This window comes from Notechis scutatus, chromosome 2, assembly GCF_049901735.1.
Source record: "Notechis scutatus isolate UNSWTSFEM ecotype Mainland chromosome 2, rNotScu1.2, whole genome shotgun sequence".
In the NCBI taxonomy this organism is placed as follows: Eukaryota; Metazoa; Chordata; class Lepidosauria; order Squamata; family Elapidae; genus Notechis; species Notechis scutatus.
Window position 1 is genome coordinate 247,808,271 of NC_142010.1, and position 19,885 is coordinate 247,828,155.

The 19,885-nt window shown below is 36.0% G+C and overlaps 1 protein-coding gene across 1 annotated transcript in view; it reads left to right on the forward strand.

Annotated features, from left to right (window-relative positions):
- The window catches only part of CPLANE1 (ciliogenesis and planar polarity effector complex subunit 1), a 71,931-nt gene that overhangs the window by 11,495 nt on the left and 40,551 nt on the right, over positions 1 to 19,885 (forward strand). Inside the window, exons 7-21 of the mRNA XM_087958508.1 lie at positions 1,361 to 1,467; positions 2,050 to 2,206; positions 2,995 to 3,098; positions 3,203 to 3,385; positions 3,875 to 4,112; positions 4,840 to 4,995; positions 5,560 to 6,302; positions 7,051 to 7,262; positions 7,635 to 7,715; positions 10,831 to 10,995; positions 12,642 to 12,794; positions 13,303 to 13,531; positions 15,279 to 15,418; positions 16,774 to 16,982; positions 17,591 to 17,755. Of these exons, the coding sequence (XP_087814634.1) occupies positions 1,361 to 1,467; positions 2,050 to 2,206; positions 2,995 to 3,098; positions 3,203 to 3,385; positions 3,875 to 4,112; positions 4,840 to 4,995; positions 5,560 to 6,302; positions 7,051 to 7,262; positions 7,635 to 7,715; positions 10,831 to 10,995; positions 12,642 to 12,794; positions 13,303 to 13,531; positions 15,279 to 15,418; positions 16,774 to 16,982; positions 17,591 to 17,755 (3,042 nt within the window). The remainder of the gene's footprint in view (positions 1 to 1,360; positions 1,468 to 2,049; positions 2,207 to 2,994; positions 3,099 to 3,202; positions 3,386 to 3,874; positions 4,113 to 4,839; positions 4,996 to 5,559; positions 6,303 to 7,050; positions 7,263 to 7,634; positions 7,716 to 10,830; positions 10,996 to 12,641; positions 12,795 to 13,302; positions 13,532 to 15,278; positions 15,419 to 16,773; positions 16,983 to 17,590; positions 17,756 to 19,885) is intronic.

Genomic DNA, 19,885 nt, shown 5'->3' on the forward strand with positions numbered 1-19,885 from the left:
ATCTTATTTTTAAAATAGATAGTGAATTTCTTATAACAGCCACATAATTCTGGTTATTAGGAAGAGTATGTGTTTATCTTAAGTAAATATCTACTTTGTATTGAAAGTAATTTATATTGAATCTGTGGTTATTGCCTGTATTATTCATAATTGGACTATGAATTATGGTGCTTATGCAGCCAGACATGTCACCCCTCAAGTACATACTTCTGGATAAACCGAGCATTTTTTAGGTGTCAAAATACACCCCCCAAAAAATCAGGTTTTGCTTATTTCGAGGATAGGCCTATCAGTGACTAAATACAGTAACACTTGTTAAAAGTATCTGTATTTTCCGCTTATATGTAAGACAATCTGCAAATAAAGTGACCCTTGAATTTTTAACCAGACTACCAAGAAAAAGATGGGTTGACTAAGAGTGCTAAGAGTGGCATATTTTTCATGGTATGTCAGTTTAAAAAATTTGAGAGTTGGCTTATACACGGATGGGCTTGTACAGAATACAGATAGTCCTTGGTTAATGACTAGCTTAGCAACTATTTGAAGTTACAACAGATCCCAAAAATGCTTACAACTTGGATTGAAAGTTCCATGGCTGACCCCCATGGTCACATGATCACATTTTGGGTGCTTAAAAAGCAGCCCACGTTCACAGCTCTTTGCAGCATTCCATGGACGTGTGACCTTGATTTACAACATATTTTTTTTCCTGAAAACTTTTACTTCCTGTTTTTGGCAAAAAAATAAATCTTATTGTGAACTGTAGGTTTACTTAACAACCACTCTATTCACTTAAAACCTGCTTCACACATACACTTAACAGTCACTGCCAAAAAATGTTGTAAAATATAATGCTCAGCTCAGCACTACTTAAAACTATAATTCTAGACTAAATTATATTAATAAATTGAGGACTATCTGTATGTAAGCTGAATCCTGACATTGTTCAGGAAGGGATAAAATTGAATGACAGGGATCATGAATAGGGAGTCTTCTATCTTGGCAATATTTTTATAGATCCTCCTTGGGACATATTTAATGCCCAACATCTTGGTCTTATTTATTTGCATTGGCATGTTCGCATACAATGGCAATATATTGAATTTTCTGCTGTGTTTTGTACATGTTTTTTTACAGACAGCACAGTAGAACTTAGGATCCTAATCATCATATTGCATGTGCAAGATAGTTCATTATGACTGCAGTTTAAATTTCTAAGGATTAATAGGGGAATGGTTAAGTGTTCCATAACATATTAATTGCTGACCACTTGATAAAATATGAATAATTATATATAAATTTAAATAATTGATACATAGATACTTCAAGTGAGTTATTCAAAATGTTGATTCGTTGACAGGTATTGGGAAATTGTTGCTTGGGTTCTTTTGCATTTTATTCTGAGGACCAACTGGTGCTGATATTTTTGAAGATCAAATGGCAGGAGAACAGTTTAAACAATGCAAGGTAAAACATAAATATACTGATATTTAAATGCAGATGTTTATATCAGATATTTAGTAAAATGCATATGGTTTATGAATGAAAATTGCTGTTTATATGCATGCATGTATAGCAGGGACTAGGTGATAAATATATCATTTTGAATGAAAAATACATTAGATAGACAATTATATTTTTCCCCTTGACATCTCAATGTATATTTTAGGAATATATATAATCTGTGTTTGATAAAAAGTGGATAACAACTGCCAAAACAACTAGGATGGATAGTACATAAAACCATAATATTTAGTAGATGAGATAGAAGGAACTTAAATGAACTTTTGGACTAACATAGCTTCTCTTTCACTATTTTTCAATTGCATAGCTCACTAACTTAACTTTTAATTTCAAAGAATCTAGGTTTAACTTTCCAGAAACTGTAGCTAATAAAAATGGGTGAAGTAGGCTGGTTTAATTATTTGAAGTCCATGTCGATTAACAATATCCTTTGCATGCTTAGCAAGAAGGAAAACTTGACTATACATCAATAAAATTATTTTCCATTTTTCCTGTAATATGCACTTTTTTCTTCATCCAACGTAGCTCTGTACCATGTCAAATCCATTGGGCACAACAAACATGCTCTCTGCTTAATTTGGTTCCCGCTTGTGAATCAGTGAAGTCAAGAGGTGCTTTGCTTACTGCATTCTCACATGATGGACTTGTGCTAGCAGTTGCTCTCAATCAAAAGGATCTACAGGTACCAATGTTAAAAGCATACTGAGAAAGTGACTTTATTAATATGGTGTCCTTTGTTAAATTTGGCTTTGTAAATTAGTTTGAATACATCCAGTATCGCCCTGGTAGAAGAAGATGCCTAGAATTTAATTGCCTTCCCCTTTCAATTCTTGGCAGCCGTCACTTTCTTACATTTATACATGATCACAGAACCTATCTGGCATGCAAGGCCATAGAATAAAAAGGGAAATCCCTGTGAACCTTCCTCTGGCTACTTTTAAGGAAACTGCCTAGTCTCCAGTTCTACTTGCTACCCTTCATCCTATTAAAAGAATCTGCTACTGCTTTCCAGGAAGGGGATGGGGGAACACTTCCTTCTGGTGGTGGAGTCTTTAATTTATTTAATTAATTTTAATTAGTTTTAATTAATTTAATTTAAGACTCTTTTAAGTCAGGGCTGTCAAACTCCCAGGCCACAGGCCGGATGCATCACGCGCTGGCCACGCCCATGCCCAGTTTAGCGAAGGGGGAAAAAGTCCCAATATGTCATGTGAGCCATGAGTTTGACACACCTGCTTTAAGTCTTAAAGTTTAAAATTATATTCAGCAAAAAGACTTGTGATGTAACCAAGGAACAGAGTAATTTTGTATCTTGTCCAGAACCAGCATTTATGTTCAACGAATAATTTATAAAAGGAAAATCAATTTAAGAAAAGATAAAGACACATGAAACATTAATAAATTGTTACATTTTATCCTGGTCTTTTGTCCATATTAAACTTATTATTATTCTTTTTTTTTAATGCTCAGGCAACTCAAATTCTGTTTATGAGCACTAAGAATTTTATTACTACTTCAGGGAGTCTTAAAGGTTGTGGTAGCAAGAATCCCAAAATTCCATCCAAATTAATAAGGTCAGTATGAAACCAGCTTTTTTTCCCCCAGGAGATACTTTGAAATCCAGTGTGGATATTTTAGTTGCATGTTCCTGAAGATATTATTCATTGTATTGTTGAAGGTCTTACTGGATTTCTGACATGAGCTGGACTCCTGATAGTCTGTTTTTGGTTTGCATGTTAAAACGTGGATCTCTGATCATAATGACGTGCTTGGGTGAATTGATGACTTTAATTACTTATGGCTGCTCTGTAGAATTTGGACCAGCAGAATTTATTCCTCTGCATCCATTAATAACACACAGGTGAGATAATAAAACAGTTTTAAAAATGTCATCTGAACTTTATGTTTTCTTCCATATATTTTCTAATAATAATAATAATTGGTTAAACTTGTATGCTATTCAACTCTCAACAACTCTGGCTGGCTCACAATAGTAAAAGAAACTACAATAAATTCAGTAAAATAAAAGATAAGATAAAAGGTGATATGCATGATAGTCCAGAGGGAATTAAGCAAGGGGTCTTGCTCTTCTTTGCCAAAGGCGTATTTATATTTTAAATGTTTCATTTTTAAAACTTATTTCTTTTATTCTCTGTCAATGAAAATGGCACTGGCAAGAAAGATTAACTCCATCTTAAAGGACCTCTTCTCATTTTCTATGAGTGTAGCTTAACATACTGTATTCGGGGTGGGGATTTAGCCTAATATACTTTTAAGTGAGATAAACATTTTTGCATTATGATACTGTACATTAATTTTTATTTTGTTGGTTTATTCTTCTATCTGCTAGATCACAGAACTCTTTCTTGAATTCTCATGATTCATCAGTTTCTGAAGGGGACTTCATGAGGCAGAGGTTTTCTGTCACATGTCACTCGAGTTTGCCTTATCTCATTGCTTCTGATGGATATATGGTTACTGTTCTTAAATTTTCCAGTGAGTTTTCACCTTCTACATATACAAAGTCATTGCTGCTTGATTCAGCCCAACGACTAGAAAAGTTGCACCACAATTTGATTACGTTCAAGGTAATCACTGCTTTCTTAATTTTTTATTACCATATAATATTGGTTTGCAATTAAGGTCCATAGAGTCCTTTCTGAAAATGGCCATAAAACAGTTGCTACTTACAATAATTTGTTTGTTTCTTTAAGAAGGTATCCAATTATGAGTTAACACTCTCTTTCCCCAAGAATTGGAAATTGTTTAATATTTTGCCAAAGGGTAATTCTCAGTGTTCTTCTGTATTTTACTTAAAATCAACTTTTCTACTTTCCTCAACTTACAACCATTGTTTAGTGACTGGCTGAAGTTACTGTACACTGAAAAAAGTGACTTATGACCATTTTTCACACTTAATGACTGTTGCAGCATCCCCATGGTCACACGATCAAAATTCAAATACTTGGCAACTGGTTCATATTTATGACAGTTGCAGTGTCTTGGAATCATGTGATCCCCTTTTGTGACCTTCTGACAAGCAAAGTCAACGGGGGAGTCAAATTCACTTAACAACTGTATTACTAACTTAATAACTGCACTTATTCATAACTGTGACCAGAAAAGTCATAAAATGGGGCAAAATTCACTAAACAACTGTTTTGCTTAGCAGCAGCGATTTTGGACTCAATTGTGGTCATAAGTCAAGGATTACCTGTATTCTTTTCTGATGAAAATGTCTTCTGTTGCTCTCTTCTATACATCTCTTTATTCTTCTGCTTAAAGTTTCAGACTTTATGTTGTTCTCTTCCATAGTCTGAGGGGAAAAAGCAGCCACTGCAGTCATTGTCTTCTTTAAGAGCTAATCTCCTACAATATGAAAATCAACTTTCTACTTTCTCTGGCACTCCAAAGTTTCTACAAGAAGAAGAGGCAGCCACTGAACTAATTGAAGAAATATCACTATTCCAGGTATTCTCATTGCTTTGTAACATTGAATGATTAATGTTAATAATTGTAAATCATAATAAATAAATAGTGAAATATTTAATAATATAATGTGAATGAGAATAATTGTCATAAAGAAAGGCCATTTTGTTTGTTCGGAGGATAGTAATGTAGAATTTTATGTTTGAGATTTTCTGTTGTTAAGGATAAATCTTCCTTTTTTCTGTTCTGGTGCTCAGAAGGCTACTTATGTGATTCAGGATCCCTAATCTTAACTTAGAGTGAACCTATACAAAAATATCAAACATTTTATCTTGGCTAAGTATTCATTTACATTTTGCTGAATAGATATTGAACCATTCATACACCAAAGTGACCATAGAGCCATGAAGAATTTAGATATCTCACTTGCAACAGTTTGTAGACCAGCACTTAGAGAAATATTATGTTTCACATTTTTTTCATGTGTTGTATGTGTATATGTGTGTACATAAATATATTGTACTGTATATGTGGATATATAATTATTACTGATACATATGTCACAAAATAAGCATCTTTCAGATGTATAACATTTTTTTAATATAGGAATGCAATGAAGAATCCAGTGATGACAATTTTTTTCAAAGTAATTCATACATTTTGAGAAGCCAAAAAACAGATTTCGCTTTAAGTGATGAAGGCCAGCTGGAATTTGCATCAATGTTTGACACAATTCATGCAATAGATGGAACAGACAGAAAAAAAGATGGCCTGTTGTTTGAACTGAACCATATTCAAAAGAATCTCATCGCTGCTTGGAGAGTGGGCACTTCAAGAAGTATAAAAGAAAAAGACACATTATTGAATTTTAACATTCGTTGCATTGTATACTTCTTTAACATTCTGCAGCATGTGAAGCTGAAAGAATTAGATCATCCTGTCAAGTATCAATCATGGATACAATGTGTCTTAAACTGTTTCCACCAATTTTTGACGGTCCTAAGTTGGGAAAATCAACACGGACAAACATTGGGGCATTTAATGAAATTCACAATGCAGACCTTGAAACTGATACTTGCAGAACAACAAGATCACTTTTTCTCCACTAATCTTTTGGGAGGATTCTCATTGCTGAAGATGGTTATTCATTATTTAAATGCCAAAAAAATACCACAGTATGAAGGTCTTCTAGCAGATCTGAATGGTAGTAATACAGTGGAACTAGATTCTATTGATGTGCCTCTGTTTCAACGCATGGATTGGAATAGTCACCAGAAGCACTGTGCAATACATTCTGTGCTAACGTGTTCTCTTCCAGTGGCAAACCGAACTGAGAATCAAGAAAAAAGGTATTTCTTGTATAAAAATATTACTTTAAATATTTTACTATTTTGATGCATAGTGTAACTTGAATCATGAATAAAATATCGTAAATAAGAATTCTGGGACAAGTAAAATGCAGCATTTGAGTTTGTGTAACCCTTCTGGTTTCTTAACACCTGTAATAGATTTTAGTATGCGATCCAATATGCCAATAAACAGTGGGACCACCATAGCCAATTTATGCCATGATCTGTCAACATCAGTTTTCAGATCTTAATACTTTATCATCATCTCCAGTTCTTTGTCTTCTACAGTATTCTTCTATCCCCTGGTATTGCCCATCAATTAATCACACTTTCTTTTTTTCAACCACAGTTAAATTTGTGCATTATGAGCCAAGACATTACCAGTTTGTATTTGGAAATCCCACAATATTTAACCTGCTCATTTTCAATTTTTCATTAGTGTCCCATGTTATTTTTTATAAAATTATTTATTCCATTGAATAATTTTGGTGACTGTTATATCATTGTTCATAATCAATTTGTGTGATCTTGCATGAGCTGAATATCTGATCTACCATTTCTTCACACAATCCACACTTTGAGTCACTTGATCATAATGATGGTAATATAATTATTACTTATGGGCCTGGTTTGCAGCCCTGAATTTCCTGGTGATTTCTCTTTGAAATACTAGTATAAGAATATAGAATGTGTAAGGATTTGTCAATAGCTTGCTTTAATTTGTGACTTTAATTCTTTTTAAATTTAGGTTAGCTGTAATCTGGCGACACTTGTATAAGCATGTGATTTGGTATTGGGCACAACTAAGCAGAAAAGTGAATAACTCAAACAAATCAATGACTGAAATTCAAATTGCTCAGGAAATTCCAGTGGCCAAAGCACTTGCAAGCCATATACAGGCAATCTTACAGTCTTCGGGAGAAAGTTTGGAACAGCTTCTGAATCTTAGGTCTCTGAATGGTTAGTGTCTTGAAGAAACCACCATCACTTCATCACCTTGCATAAATATATACATGTAAATAAAAAATTGATCCTCCACCACCTGCAATGCTAATAACTGACACAATTTAAGGGGCTGAATTGACCTTAAATTCTGCATTCAGTGGGATGAGATATCCAACAAAGGGTTAATGTTCCCATTAACTCTTATGTTGAGAAACAAAACAGATTCCTGATAATACCCACAGTGAACTTATTCATTCAGATTTTTTTTTCCTAATAAGTATCAATGTCATCTGTGTGAGAACAAAATAAATAATGGTTGTTGGTCTCAAGCAAACTGGCCTGAAGATTAAGATTAGTTTAAATGCTAGATTTCAATTTGTTTTTAAGGTGAGGAAGAGTTCCTGATAGGATCGTATAAAAAGTCTGTGGAAGCCTGGGAGAGAGCTTTTCAGGAATCAAAAGCAAAAGGTATGATAGTGGTTCCATTTTTAAGGTTAGTCCTTTCTGCAAAAATTACTTGTTTTAAGAGATATGGGTGGTCTTTTTGTTATTGTTGACATTGTCTGTAGTCTCTTTGTAGCAGTATGGTGAGTAGAGTTGAAGAAAGCAGTGAATGGGGCCAAAGCCAAAAGTAGGTGATAAGATCTTTCTAACTCTGATACACTTTCTTGCACTTTGTGTTCCCTATTTTCTGTGCTGATTGTTTCTATCCCAAGCAGCAGACTGTAAGGAAGGTTGCTCTTAAGATTTTCAAAGGGCATTTGACATTGGACAAAAGAGCAGAGGTGGTCCATCTCTAATTTAAAGTTTTTATATCTTTCTCTTTACCTTGGAAGTATACAGGTGAAACTCGAAAAATTAGAATATCATGCAAAAGTTCATTTATTTCAGTAATACAACTTAAAAGGTGAAACTAATATATGAGATAGACTCATTACATGCGAAGCAAGATAGTTCAAGCCGTGATTTGTCATAATTGAGATGTTTATGGCTTACAGCTCATGAAAACCCCAAATCCACAATCTCAGAAAATTAGAATATTACATGCAATCAATAAAACAAGGATTGTACATAGAACAATATCGGACCTCTGACAAGTATAAGCATGCATATGTACTCAGTACTTGGTTTGGGCCCCTTTTGCAGCAATTACTGCCTCAATGCGGCGTGGCATGGAAGCTATCAGCCTGTGGCGCTGCTGAGGTGTTATGGAAGACCAGGATGCTTCAATAGCGGCCTTCAGCTCTTCTGCATTGTTCGGTCTCATGTCTCTCATCTTTCTCTTGGCAATGCCCCATAGATTCTCTGTGGGGTTCAGGTCAGGTGAGTTTGCTGGCCAATCAAGCACAGTAATCCCACGGTTATTGAACCAGGTTTTGGTGCTTTTGGCAGTGTGGGCAGGTGTCAAGTCCTGCTGGAAAGTGAAGTCATCATCCCATAAAGCTCGTCTGCGGAAGGAAGCATGAAGTGCTCCAAAATCTCCTGGTAGACGGCTGTGTTGACCCTGGATTTAATGAAGCACAGTGGACCAACACCAGCAGATGACATGGCTCCCCAAATCAACAGAGTCTGTGGAAACTTCACGCTGGACTTCAAGTATCTTGCAGTGTGTGCCTCTCCATTCTTCCTCCAGACTCTGGGTACTTGGTTTCCAAATGAGATGCACAAGTTGTTCTCATCAGAAAAGAGGACTTTGGTCCACTGAGCAACAGACCAGTTCAGTTTTTCTTTAGCCCAGGTAAGACGCTTCTGACGTTTGTTGTTCAGGAGTGGCTTGACAAGAGGAATATGACATTTGAAGCCCATGTCCAGGATCCGTCTGTGTGTGGTGGCTCTTGATGCACTGACTCCAGCCTCAGTCCACTCCTTGTGTACGTCCCCAACACTTTTGAATGGCCTTTTCCTGACAATCCTCTCCAGGCTACGGTCATCCCTATTGCTTGTGCATCTTTTTTTTCCACACTTTTCCCTTCCACATAACTTTCTATTAATGTGCTTTGATATAGCACTTTGGAAACATCCAACTTCTTTTGCAATTACCTTTTGAGGCTTTCCCTCCTTATGGAGGGTGTCAATGATGGTTTTCTGCACAACTGTCAGATCAGTCTTTCCCATGATTGTGATTCCTACTGAACCAGACTGAGAGACCATTTAAAGGCTCAGGAACCCTTTGCAGGTGTTATGGCTTAATTAGCTGATTAGAGTGGGACACTTTGAGCCTAGAATATTGAACCTTTTCTGAGATTGTGGATTTGGGGTGTTCATGAGCTGTAAGCCATAATCATCTCAATTATGACACATCACGTCTTGAACTATCTTGCTTTGCATGTAATGAGTCTATCTCATAAATTAGTTTCACCTTTTAAATTGCATTACTGAAATAAACGAACTTTTGCACAATATTCTAATTTTTCGAGTTTCACCTGTATATAAGTTCAGTGATGGTAAACCCATGCAGTTCTTTCTGTTTATAATCTAAAAACAGTGTGATATTGCACAAAAGGAATAAGGCAACAAGATTTGCCAATTTCAATTAACATCATTAAGCAAGGATTACCTGCATATTAAGGTATGAGTTTAACTGAACTTCAGCAAATTCCTTCAATACCCCTTAATGCAATTCATCTGCAATTGTGTATTGAAGAATATTCCTTAGCTAATAATTTGGTATTTGTTTTTATTTCAAGTCTCAATCTGGCCCTTTCATCCAGCTCCTGTTCCACAATTGGCCTGCATCCAACATAGCGAGGCAAGATAAAAGTATGCAAATTGTCAGTGTGCTGTAGTTGCAGCTAATAATCTTACAGCATGTAGACCTTAAGTCCCTTATATGTGATGCTACCTACACTATCACCCCTTAGAATTCCATTTCATGCTCCTATCATCACCATAGCAATTGTTTTGTGTCCTCTTTCACAGAATAGTTTCATGCTTGTCAACCTACCGCATCATTTTCTCTTTAATTTGTCTTTTATACTTTGCCCATATAGCCTCTTAAAGTAGTGATTATGTTGCTTGGAGAGAAAGATAGAGCTCCATCACAGCATTCCTATCCTAAATGGGTTTGGAATTGCCTGGGGAAACATGGGGAGAGAGAAAGATTGTACAAAATAGAAATAAAGATAATATGTGTACATACCTGAATTGGAGGTTTCTAAAACTGCCTCATGCTTTTCTTATTGGGTATATGCAGACAGAATCTAGCAATATAGCATTTGGTGCAGATAAGAAAAAGCCAGAAGTAAAAATAAGATAATTAAAATTATTAAAAGTTAAGCTTAATATTTATAAACTAGAACACTGGGATTCAAAAGAGTTTGCCTATGGTAATTTTTCTTTGCAATAATGCTGGTAAAGAGTTCAAGTTGAAAAATCATTCAGTTAATCTTGTTTAAATTACTGTTTATCAAATGATTCAAATGAAATGTATTCTTATATAATAATCTAATATAATAATTGCATCATGTATTTCTATTTTCATTTATGAATATGGATCTGAGAAGTAGATTTGCAGTCATATATGCATAGGGCTTATTTTTATATAACTAGGATTATGTCCAATTATTTTTCTTTCTAAATATAGGGGGAAAGAGAATACCCTTTCTTCAAACTCGATATTATCTTGCTATTTTATATTCCCATCTGTATCATTATAATATAAGTGAAGCTCAGGGTCTGTGTGATCATCTGGTATATGAACTTCTAAAACGAAACCAAGTTTCTGTAAAAAACCGAGATGTTATGACAGGTATGTAGATGCAGAATTCTTCTTTCATCACTCAAGTTACATATAATAATGCAAGTAGTTTTCAGTTAAGGACAGTAATTGTTACCAGCAACTCAGTTCCTAAGCAATAGGGTCATAACGTGAAAAGTGTTTGCACCGAAATATTCCAGCATTCCAGTTGCTATCATTAAACACAGTGTCATGTGACCACAACTTGTAACTCCCTGCCAACTTCCTCATTTGTTTTGTTTGTTGGGAGTTGGCACTGAAGGTCCCAAATGGCGATCACATGACCATGACACATTGCAACAGTCATAATTATGAGCTATAATTGCCAAACACCCAAATTGCAATCATGTGACTAAGATGCTGTGATAGTTGCAACTTCAAGGACCATCCATAAGTCTCGTTCAGCACTATCTAATTTTGAACATTCACTGAATGAGTCATCACTAAATATATTTAATTTGATATGTTGCAGATGTATTGTTTTTGTTACAGTGTTATAAACATATGTTGTTCATCATTTCTATATGGATAATAGAACATTGCTTTGAATTACATTATGCATTTTTTATTTGGTTGCTTTTAAACTCTTTCCCTCCCAAATCTCCCAAAATTTTCCCCCAAATCTGGCTTAAGATATAGGTAGTCCTCAATTTATGGCACAATTGAGCCCATGGTTTATGTTGTTAAATTAGAAATTTGTTCAGTGAGTTTTGACCTGTTTTGTGACTTTTCTGGCCACACTTGTTAAGTGAATCACTAAAGCTGTTAGTTTAATAACAGTTGTTAAGTGAATCTGCCTTCCCCATTGTTTTTGCTTGTCCGAAGGTCTCAAAAGGGGATTGCATGACCCCGGGACATTGTAACTATCATAATAGGAACCAGCTGTCCAGCATCCAAATGTAAGTCACATGACCATTGGGATGCTGCAACGGTCATAAGTGAAAAATGGTCATAAGTCACTTTTTTCAGTGCCATTGTAACTTCGGTCACTAAAATTGTTGTAAATCAAGGACTACTTGTACAGTGTCTTCAAAACTTAAATGGCTATTATCTTGTAATAACTATCAGCGTATCTGCTACAACTCTTTTTTTCTCTAAAGCACACTGATTGTCTTGCATCAAAACACGGTGTTTGACATTTAAAATGGTTCGCTTGAAAATATTTTGTGTGTCACTATTTGGGGGTTCAGTATAGTCCTATCCCAGCAGCACCTGCCCTCTGCGGGAAGATGGCATTTCAGAAGGTCTTAAAGTCCTAGCTGTTCTCACATGCCCTTGGCTAGCTTGACTGGAGCTCCTTGCAGGATGTATATAGTTGTGAGGTTGGGTGAATTCCCAATTTTGAACTTTATTTTTGCTTGTTCTTACTTTGTTTCTTTTCTTACTCATTGTATACTCTATTTTCCTTGTTCTATTGTGAGCTGCCTGAAATTGTTCTGGAGTTTGGCAGCACTTACATCAAATCATTCATTGTTATTTTTGTTATTATTGAAGTAAGCTCCGTTAAGATCAGTAAGACTTACATTAGTATAAGATTTCAGTCTTTGACTTTTGTTTCTGAAAGACCAAGGAATTCTTACATGCTGAGTAGTAATAACTTTATTTTGAGCTTTTTACTTCATTCAGTTACCCCAGACTTGTTTAAATTTTCATTTTAGATGCTGAATGGATAAAAGATATTCATGCTGAAGCTGCTCTGGCAGTGGTTCAGTCTTTGGCCCGATTCATGGCAGCCTACTTCACTAATGGGCCAATTTATATACTTCCTCCCCACAGTGTTGGTATCTTACCACCACTTCATATCAAGCCAGGTACCTTTTGATATTGTTTCATATGCTTGCTTACTGCTATAGTGACAAGAAACATTACAGAGCTGTATTGAGAGGTAATCTCCATCCTGCCCTATAGAAATGCACATAACGTGGATTGGATATTATTGGTTAGTAGTATTTTGTAGTTATTTCCTAATGTACAATTTATCTCGTTCATTATCTCTTTTAAGTAAACTAATGGCATAATACTTGTCTTTGACATTCCTCTGAATGAAAAATGTTCCTCCTTTACATGCATCCAATGTGACAGGTCCTGTTCTTGCAGAACTGAAAATTGTAGCTGCTGGTCTAAATTTCTGGGATAAAAGTAGGATGTTTGGTGGGTTGGATATCTGATGCAAATGATCTACAGTTCTGATGACTGTTCAGCTTATCCGAAAACAGGCTCAGAACTCACCTGGTCTTACTTTTAAGTAAGTTTGCAAAGAATTAGCCATTGAGCAATTTAAGAACAAAAAAAACTCACAACAACTACTTTTTATTATAGATGGGAGCTTTCGTATTATTCCTCTGCAACATTCCAGAGTCACTGAAGCAGTTAGGGATAATGGCCTGTCTTTTACTTGGACTGTAGAATATACTCTTGATTTGTTGCTCATCAGTGGACTGATTCCAGAAGCTGTGTGGCTAGCCCAGAAACTTGGAGATTGGAAAATAGCTGTTTCAATCGGAGTGGCTTATCAACTATATTGTCAAAGTAATAAAAGTTTACCAAGGTCAGTCATATATACAAACAGTAATGTATAATTATCATGAATTGGTATTATAGTATTTACCATGAATAGATATTTATCATAAATGGATACCATCATCATTATCATCCTGAATCTATAGCAGGATAAAAGCCTCCACTTGAAAGTTATGAAACATAAGCTACCATAATGGTTAAGGGCAGGTTGATAGGTAGTTATTTTTTTATTTACCAGTCTAATGCCAAAGATAAAGTGGACCCAAATCATCAATTTTGTTTCTGTGCCTAAGGAATGACAAGAAGCTGCTTTTCCAGCTCATGAGCTAGTACCTTAACCACTGTGGGCGGATGGATGGATGGAGAGAGAGAGAGAGAGAGAGGGGGGCTCTGTGTTTCTCTGTGTGTGTTAGTAAATATAAAATAGGTAAATCTACCAAATCTAGCAGAATTTTGTCAGAAATATAGACTATGAACTTTTCTATTTAGTTTATTGGTGGACCACTTCAAAGAGAAGTGACAGAAAAACAGAGCAATTTTCTTTTTTGTAGTATTTTTTTCATCATTATTGGTTCCATTTTAGTGACATGGCATGATATAAGTTGCTAGCACATTGTGTGATGAAGCTTTAGCTCACACACCATTACTTGGTTTTGTCATAGCATGTTTCAACCCAACCAGTTATGGCTACTCAATAACTGATAGGTAAGCAACTATGGTTTTGGGCAGTGTGATAATTCAGACATAAATATTGGGCTCTTAGTAGTAATCTGTGTAAGTAGCTGGGTTGTTTGGGATTTGTTGTGTATATTGAAACTTCAGAGATGATCTCTACATAAAGAATCCAACTTTTAGAGATAGTTTTGATGTTTTAAACACAGATTATTAAGAGATTACAATCCTTGCAGAGTTATGGATATCATCTCTGTTGAGGTAATTCCCCGTTAGGAGAATGAGCGCATACAGGGAGACGTATTTGAGAGAAGTGTTTGAATAATACCCACACAGAACACAGATACACTGTACAGTAAATGTAGGTTTTTACTTCCAGAAAGGTTTAAGCAAAGTCCAAACACAGTCCAAAGTCATTCACAAGTAAATCAGTCAGTTTTCAATCCAGGGATAATCCAAATATCAAAGTCCAGTGTCAAAAAACAGTTCAGTATCAGACTTACATCAAATCCAGAAATATCAGTCAGTTAGGAAAAATGGAGGAACGGCAATACTTTCCAACAGAAGGAAACAGAGATACTCACTCAGACACACTCTCTTCTGAGACTAAGACAAAAACAAACCAGGTTTCTGGCTCCATCTTATGGCTGTTTGAGAAACCACACCCAATTGCATGCTCTTGCATTCCCTTAAAGAGACAGTATTAAAATGTCTATCCTGGTTTATATATTTCTAACCCAAATACCTGTTAGGTGACTTATATTCCTAACAATCTCTTTCCTCCATCCAACAGATATTGCATTTGTAATCCATGGCAATTGGGCATTCACTCCTTCTAGTTACAATGTATGAAATGATAGTTGCAATAATTTTACAGGTCAGTAAGAAACATCTCTAAGTTTCAAAGGACACCCCCCCAATAGGTTTCTTTTGCAATATTAGCTCTTTTAGAGTTTCATATTATACTGAATGGGACAAATATCATTTGCTTTAATCAATATTTTTCTTTTGTGACTACCCTTGAGTAAATTCCATGTGTGACTAAGCAGAGGCCATTTTGAGAATTATTTGAAGCTACCCTGTTATTCTTAATACAATTTCAGGTCAGGGAAGGTGGAATTATTCCTGCCATTACACTTGACTCCAATAAACATTTTTCAAGAAAAGCTACAATCTTTCTTGGGTCAGCCTGTCAACAGTGAAACAACAAGTCAGGGAAACCTGAGATTTAAGCAACTCACAGGCGAGCAATCTTTTAATATAAATTTGTTCTTTTATTGTATTTCTAATCACTTTCATGTAAATGATGTTATTTCCACATCAGGAAACAAGTGAAAATATCCTTAGGTATTCTTTATGCCTTTCCTAATATACATATTTATTTAATAGACATTTACAAGCAGACAACTATCAACTCTTCCAAATGATGAAATATGATTATATAAAATTTTAATCAATTTATACATTTCTGAACTAGATTTATAGAGATAAAATATTTCTTCAAGTATCTGATATATCTGTGTTGTGTCTTTTTGGTCATTTTCTAAAGATTTTCAGAAATCTACACGTATTACTTTAATAGCTCTCTTTTTATAGCCATTCATTTTCAGGGATAAGGTGTCATTAAATGATATCAACTTTGCTGGTCATTTTTTCACTGAAGCCTTTTCCATACTTTATTGGTCTATATCAGGGTTGTCAAATTCGATTTCATTGAGGGCCACATCAGGGTTGTGTTTGACCTTGGGGCATCGAGATGAGTGTTGTCAATGTGACGTCATTCATGTCAGGGTATCCTATGGTGACCCGAGCACTCTTACCAGTGAAAACGGGCTTCCAAACTTCATTTTCGGCTGGGACAGCCCCCTGCAACCCTCTGCCAGTGAAAACGGAGTTCAGGAGGGCTTCACACACCCCTCCCGAGTTCCATTTTCGTCGGCAGAGGCACCACAGGCCAATCGTTCGCTGTTTCCAGAGTGGTCCTGCAGGGCAGATCTAAGCACCCTGAGGGCCGGATCCAGCCCCCAGGCCTTGAGTTGACACCCCTGGTCTATATGAATGATTTTGGAGACTTTTTTGATATTTAATTCACTAATATTGTGGTTATATTTGTGTTACAACCCTGTAGTGTTTATCTGGAAATATATTGACTGTTATAACTAACATAATAAGCCATTGTTATGAAAGAAATACTGAAATATTTTTATTCTCGTGATCTTGTTATTGTTAAAAATTTTAAGCCTGAGGCAACACAAAGGCTCCACAATTTTTTATTCTGGATCAAATGCAGCAACTGATAGACGTATCAAAATTCTGAATAAAATTCTCCTGGCATTAGCAAAGATCCTTAGACATGTTAATTAAGTGAGGCAGCACTTTGAAAGTTAAAACTGTCATATGTACTATAACATACAGAATACAGCCTGAATGAAATGAAATACGTTCATTTGCAAAATGCAAATGCAAAAGTCTCAGGAAATTATATTATAAATTATATTAGTAACTCAGTGTCACTATCATTTTGAACTAAAATATATATCTACATTTTACCATATATTATTGTCTTATTTATTATTATTGCTTTTTTGCTTGTTTTAGATCCTATTGAAGAAGAAGATGCAAGTGCCCTTTTTAATTCAGTAGAACAAATATTAAAAGCAGCTGTTATGGCAGAAGCAGACATTCTGTCAGAAACCTTTCAGGTTTTGATGGACTTTGCCAAGGATCAAAGTAGAAAATTCTGCGGCTTAGTTCCTAATAGCTTATATCTCCCAGCACCACCTTTATATTGTCCTCAGCCAACATTTGTGAGTGAAGAATGCATCTCAGGGTTGCATGAACATTTTTTTATTTTTTATTTTGTCTTGCTAATTTTTTACTGTTACGTTTCAGACTAGTTTTTTCTTTCGAAGAAGTACTAGCTTTATACACTGTATGCATATATTTATCAGGTGCTCTTGTAAAGAATCAATACTACTTATATTTTTGTGTGTTTGTTCTAGTTTCCTAAGTGTGCAAAGGAACACTATGTAATCCACTGTAAAGGAACTCAATATAGTTCCTATATAAAGGTAGATAAATGTTCCCTTCTGTGGTACCTCTGTTCAAATATTGTATCTGTATTTATTTATTCAAAGAACTTGGTTCCTTGGCTTAGTGTAGTTCTTTCTGTTGCAGTACATTAACCCCTGTGAACTAAACATTCACTATAGAGCATATAGAACTCTGTATATATTTACTTATATTTATTTGATCATAAAACACATTGGTAAATACTATGAAACTATAGTGCTTTTGTTTTCACACTTTAGTAGATCAAAGGAATTAGGGAATTAGGATGGGTAATTTGTATTGCGCTTACACTTTCCTTGGGAATGTTCATATTGTAAAACTTTTAAATTTTATAATAATCTAGGAAGAATATGCCGATGTACCATTAAGAGTAGAGAGAGACTGCAGACAGAAAATATCTGGAATTGTTCAGCGGATTCTTCTTCTTTTCCGAGCTGCTCATTGTTCTTTTGCTGCTGCTCAATGGTATATTGCGCAGCTGAAACATGTACGAAGAGTCATGCAAAAGGTACATATTATTTTAATAGTATACAAAGTGATGATAATATATGGAAGACCACCTTTTTGGACTTGATATATTTCGTACTTCTATGATAGCTCTGGGTTTTATTTTTTTGTTCTCTACCTTAAACCTAGAATTTTGCTATCCTGTAGGTTACTTTCAGATACAATCTTTTAAATAATCTCTGGAAGGCAAATGCCATGATTCACGTGAGGTTTATTTGCTTTTTATTATATAGATTATCTTTAAAACATATGTCCTAATTTGTTTGCAAATATAATCACTGGGACATTTCCAAGTTGACCATGTTCTGGTGAAACAAAGCTTGAAATGGCTTGACTGTTCCAACAGTGGAAAATAATTGGAGTTTAGAGAAGTATTTTTGGTTATCTGTATTTCTTAGAAGTAAATTCCAAGCTGTTCACCTCTCTTAATGCAGAAATGTAGCTGCAGCCCGATCACCTTCTTTACAACTTTCCCAAAAAGGAGAGGTTGTAGATTGGATTGCCCAGGAAGATTGGATCTGGCGATGACCTCTTAAGGAAGATGTACCACTCCCTCCTTCAAAGCTAGCAGAACCACCTTCCTCTCTTGAGAAAGGCCAATGCCCAACTGTATATCCCTTTCCAAATGGTCTTCACAAACCGGGAGTGACAAAACCTGGCCAGATAACAATCTTGAGAAACCTGTCTAGTTCATTAGGAATTACAGAATCTAAGAGATGTATATATTGATATTGTCTAGAACAGGGGTCGCCAACCTTTTGGACCTCAGGGACCACCAAACTCATTATTTTAAATCCCGCGGACCACTAACGTGAATTTTGACTGATGTGGCTTGCTGACATTGGTGGGAGGGAGAAGGAGAGAGAGAGAGAGAGATCCGATCTAACCTCGGAGGGCTGGTGATTTTCTTTCTCTTTCTCTCTCTCACACACACACCCTCACCCTCTCCAAGGCAGCCACATTCCTAGCCTGCTTTTGAGCTCCATTCTCAGGCTTCATGCAAGGAAAGCAGCAGAAGTCTTTCTTTCTCTTCCCCCCAAACTCCGCCAGAAGTGAGTCTTTGCCAGCGCAGCCTCTTTGGAGCAGGATGCCTTGGAGGGTCCCAAAGACTCATTTCTGGCGGAGTTTGAGGTAGAGAAAGAAAGACTTCTGCTGCTTTCCTTGTGTGAAGCCAAAAGCAGAAGAAGAAAGAAGCAGAAAAAGCAACCCAGTGGCCAGGCAAGTTCCCCAGTCCGCCCTTTCCCCCCTCCACTCACTGCCTCGTGTTGTTCCTAATGCAAGCGACGCAAACCTTGTGTTCCCACCAGCCATGTGGGCAGCGCAGACTTGTGTTCCCCCACAGCCTGGATTAATTGCTTTGGGAGGGGTGGCATTTCTCTGCGGACCACCAAAATTTTCTCACAGACCACCAGTGGGCTGCGGCCCACCGGTTGGCAACCGCTGGTCTAGAACATTCACAGTGTCCCAATAAATGGTAGTTAATGCTGTCCCTCCCATATAAGGAATGGGTCACCACAAAAAGGCCACTGGTTAGCTATTAGCAGATACATAAGAGATGATGAAGAAACAACTATGCTTTGCCATTCTTATTGCCAAAATGAATAGGCACCACATACACACACACACATATACATAAGCTGCATTCACTAAAAAAAAGTCATCAAAAAAGCACAACAAAGAATGTTCTTTCTGCACCAACTCAGAAAGCTCAAACTGCCCAATGAGCTGCTGATACAGTTCTACAGAGGAATTATTGAGTCTGTCATCTGCACCTCTATAACTGTCTGGTTTGGTTCTGCAACCCAACAGGACAGACACAGACTTCAGAGGATAATTAGGACTGCAGAAAAAAACAATTACTACCAACCAGCCTTCAATCAAGGACCTGCATACTGCACGAGTCAAAAAGAGGGCTGTGAAAATATTTACAGATCCCGGACATAGACTGTTTCAACTCCTTCACTCAAAATGACACTATAGAGCAGGGGGGGAAAAACTCCCTCCCCCTAAACCCCCCCATCCGTTTTTCTATATAATCCCAAAAAAAAAATTAAAATAAAAATAAGTTTTAATTAAATTAATAAAATTTTATTATTTTTTTTTTTAATTTTAGAAATAAACATATTCACCC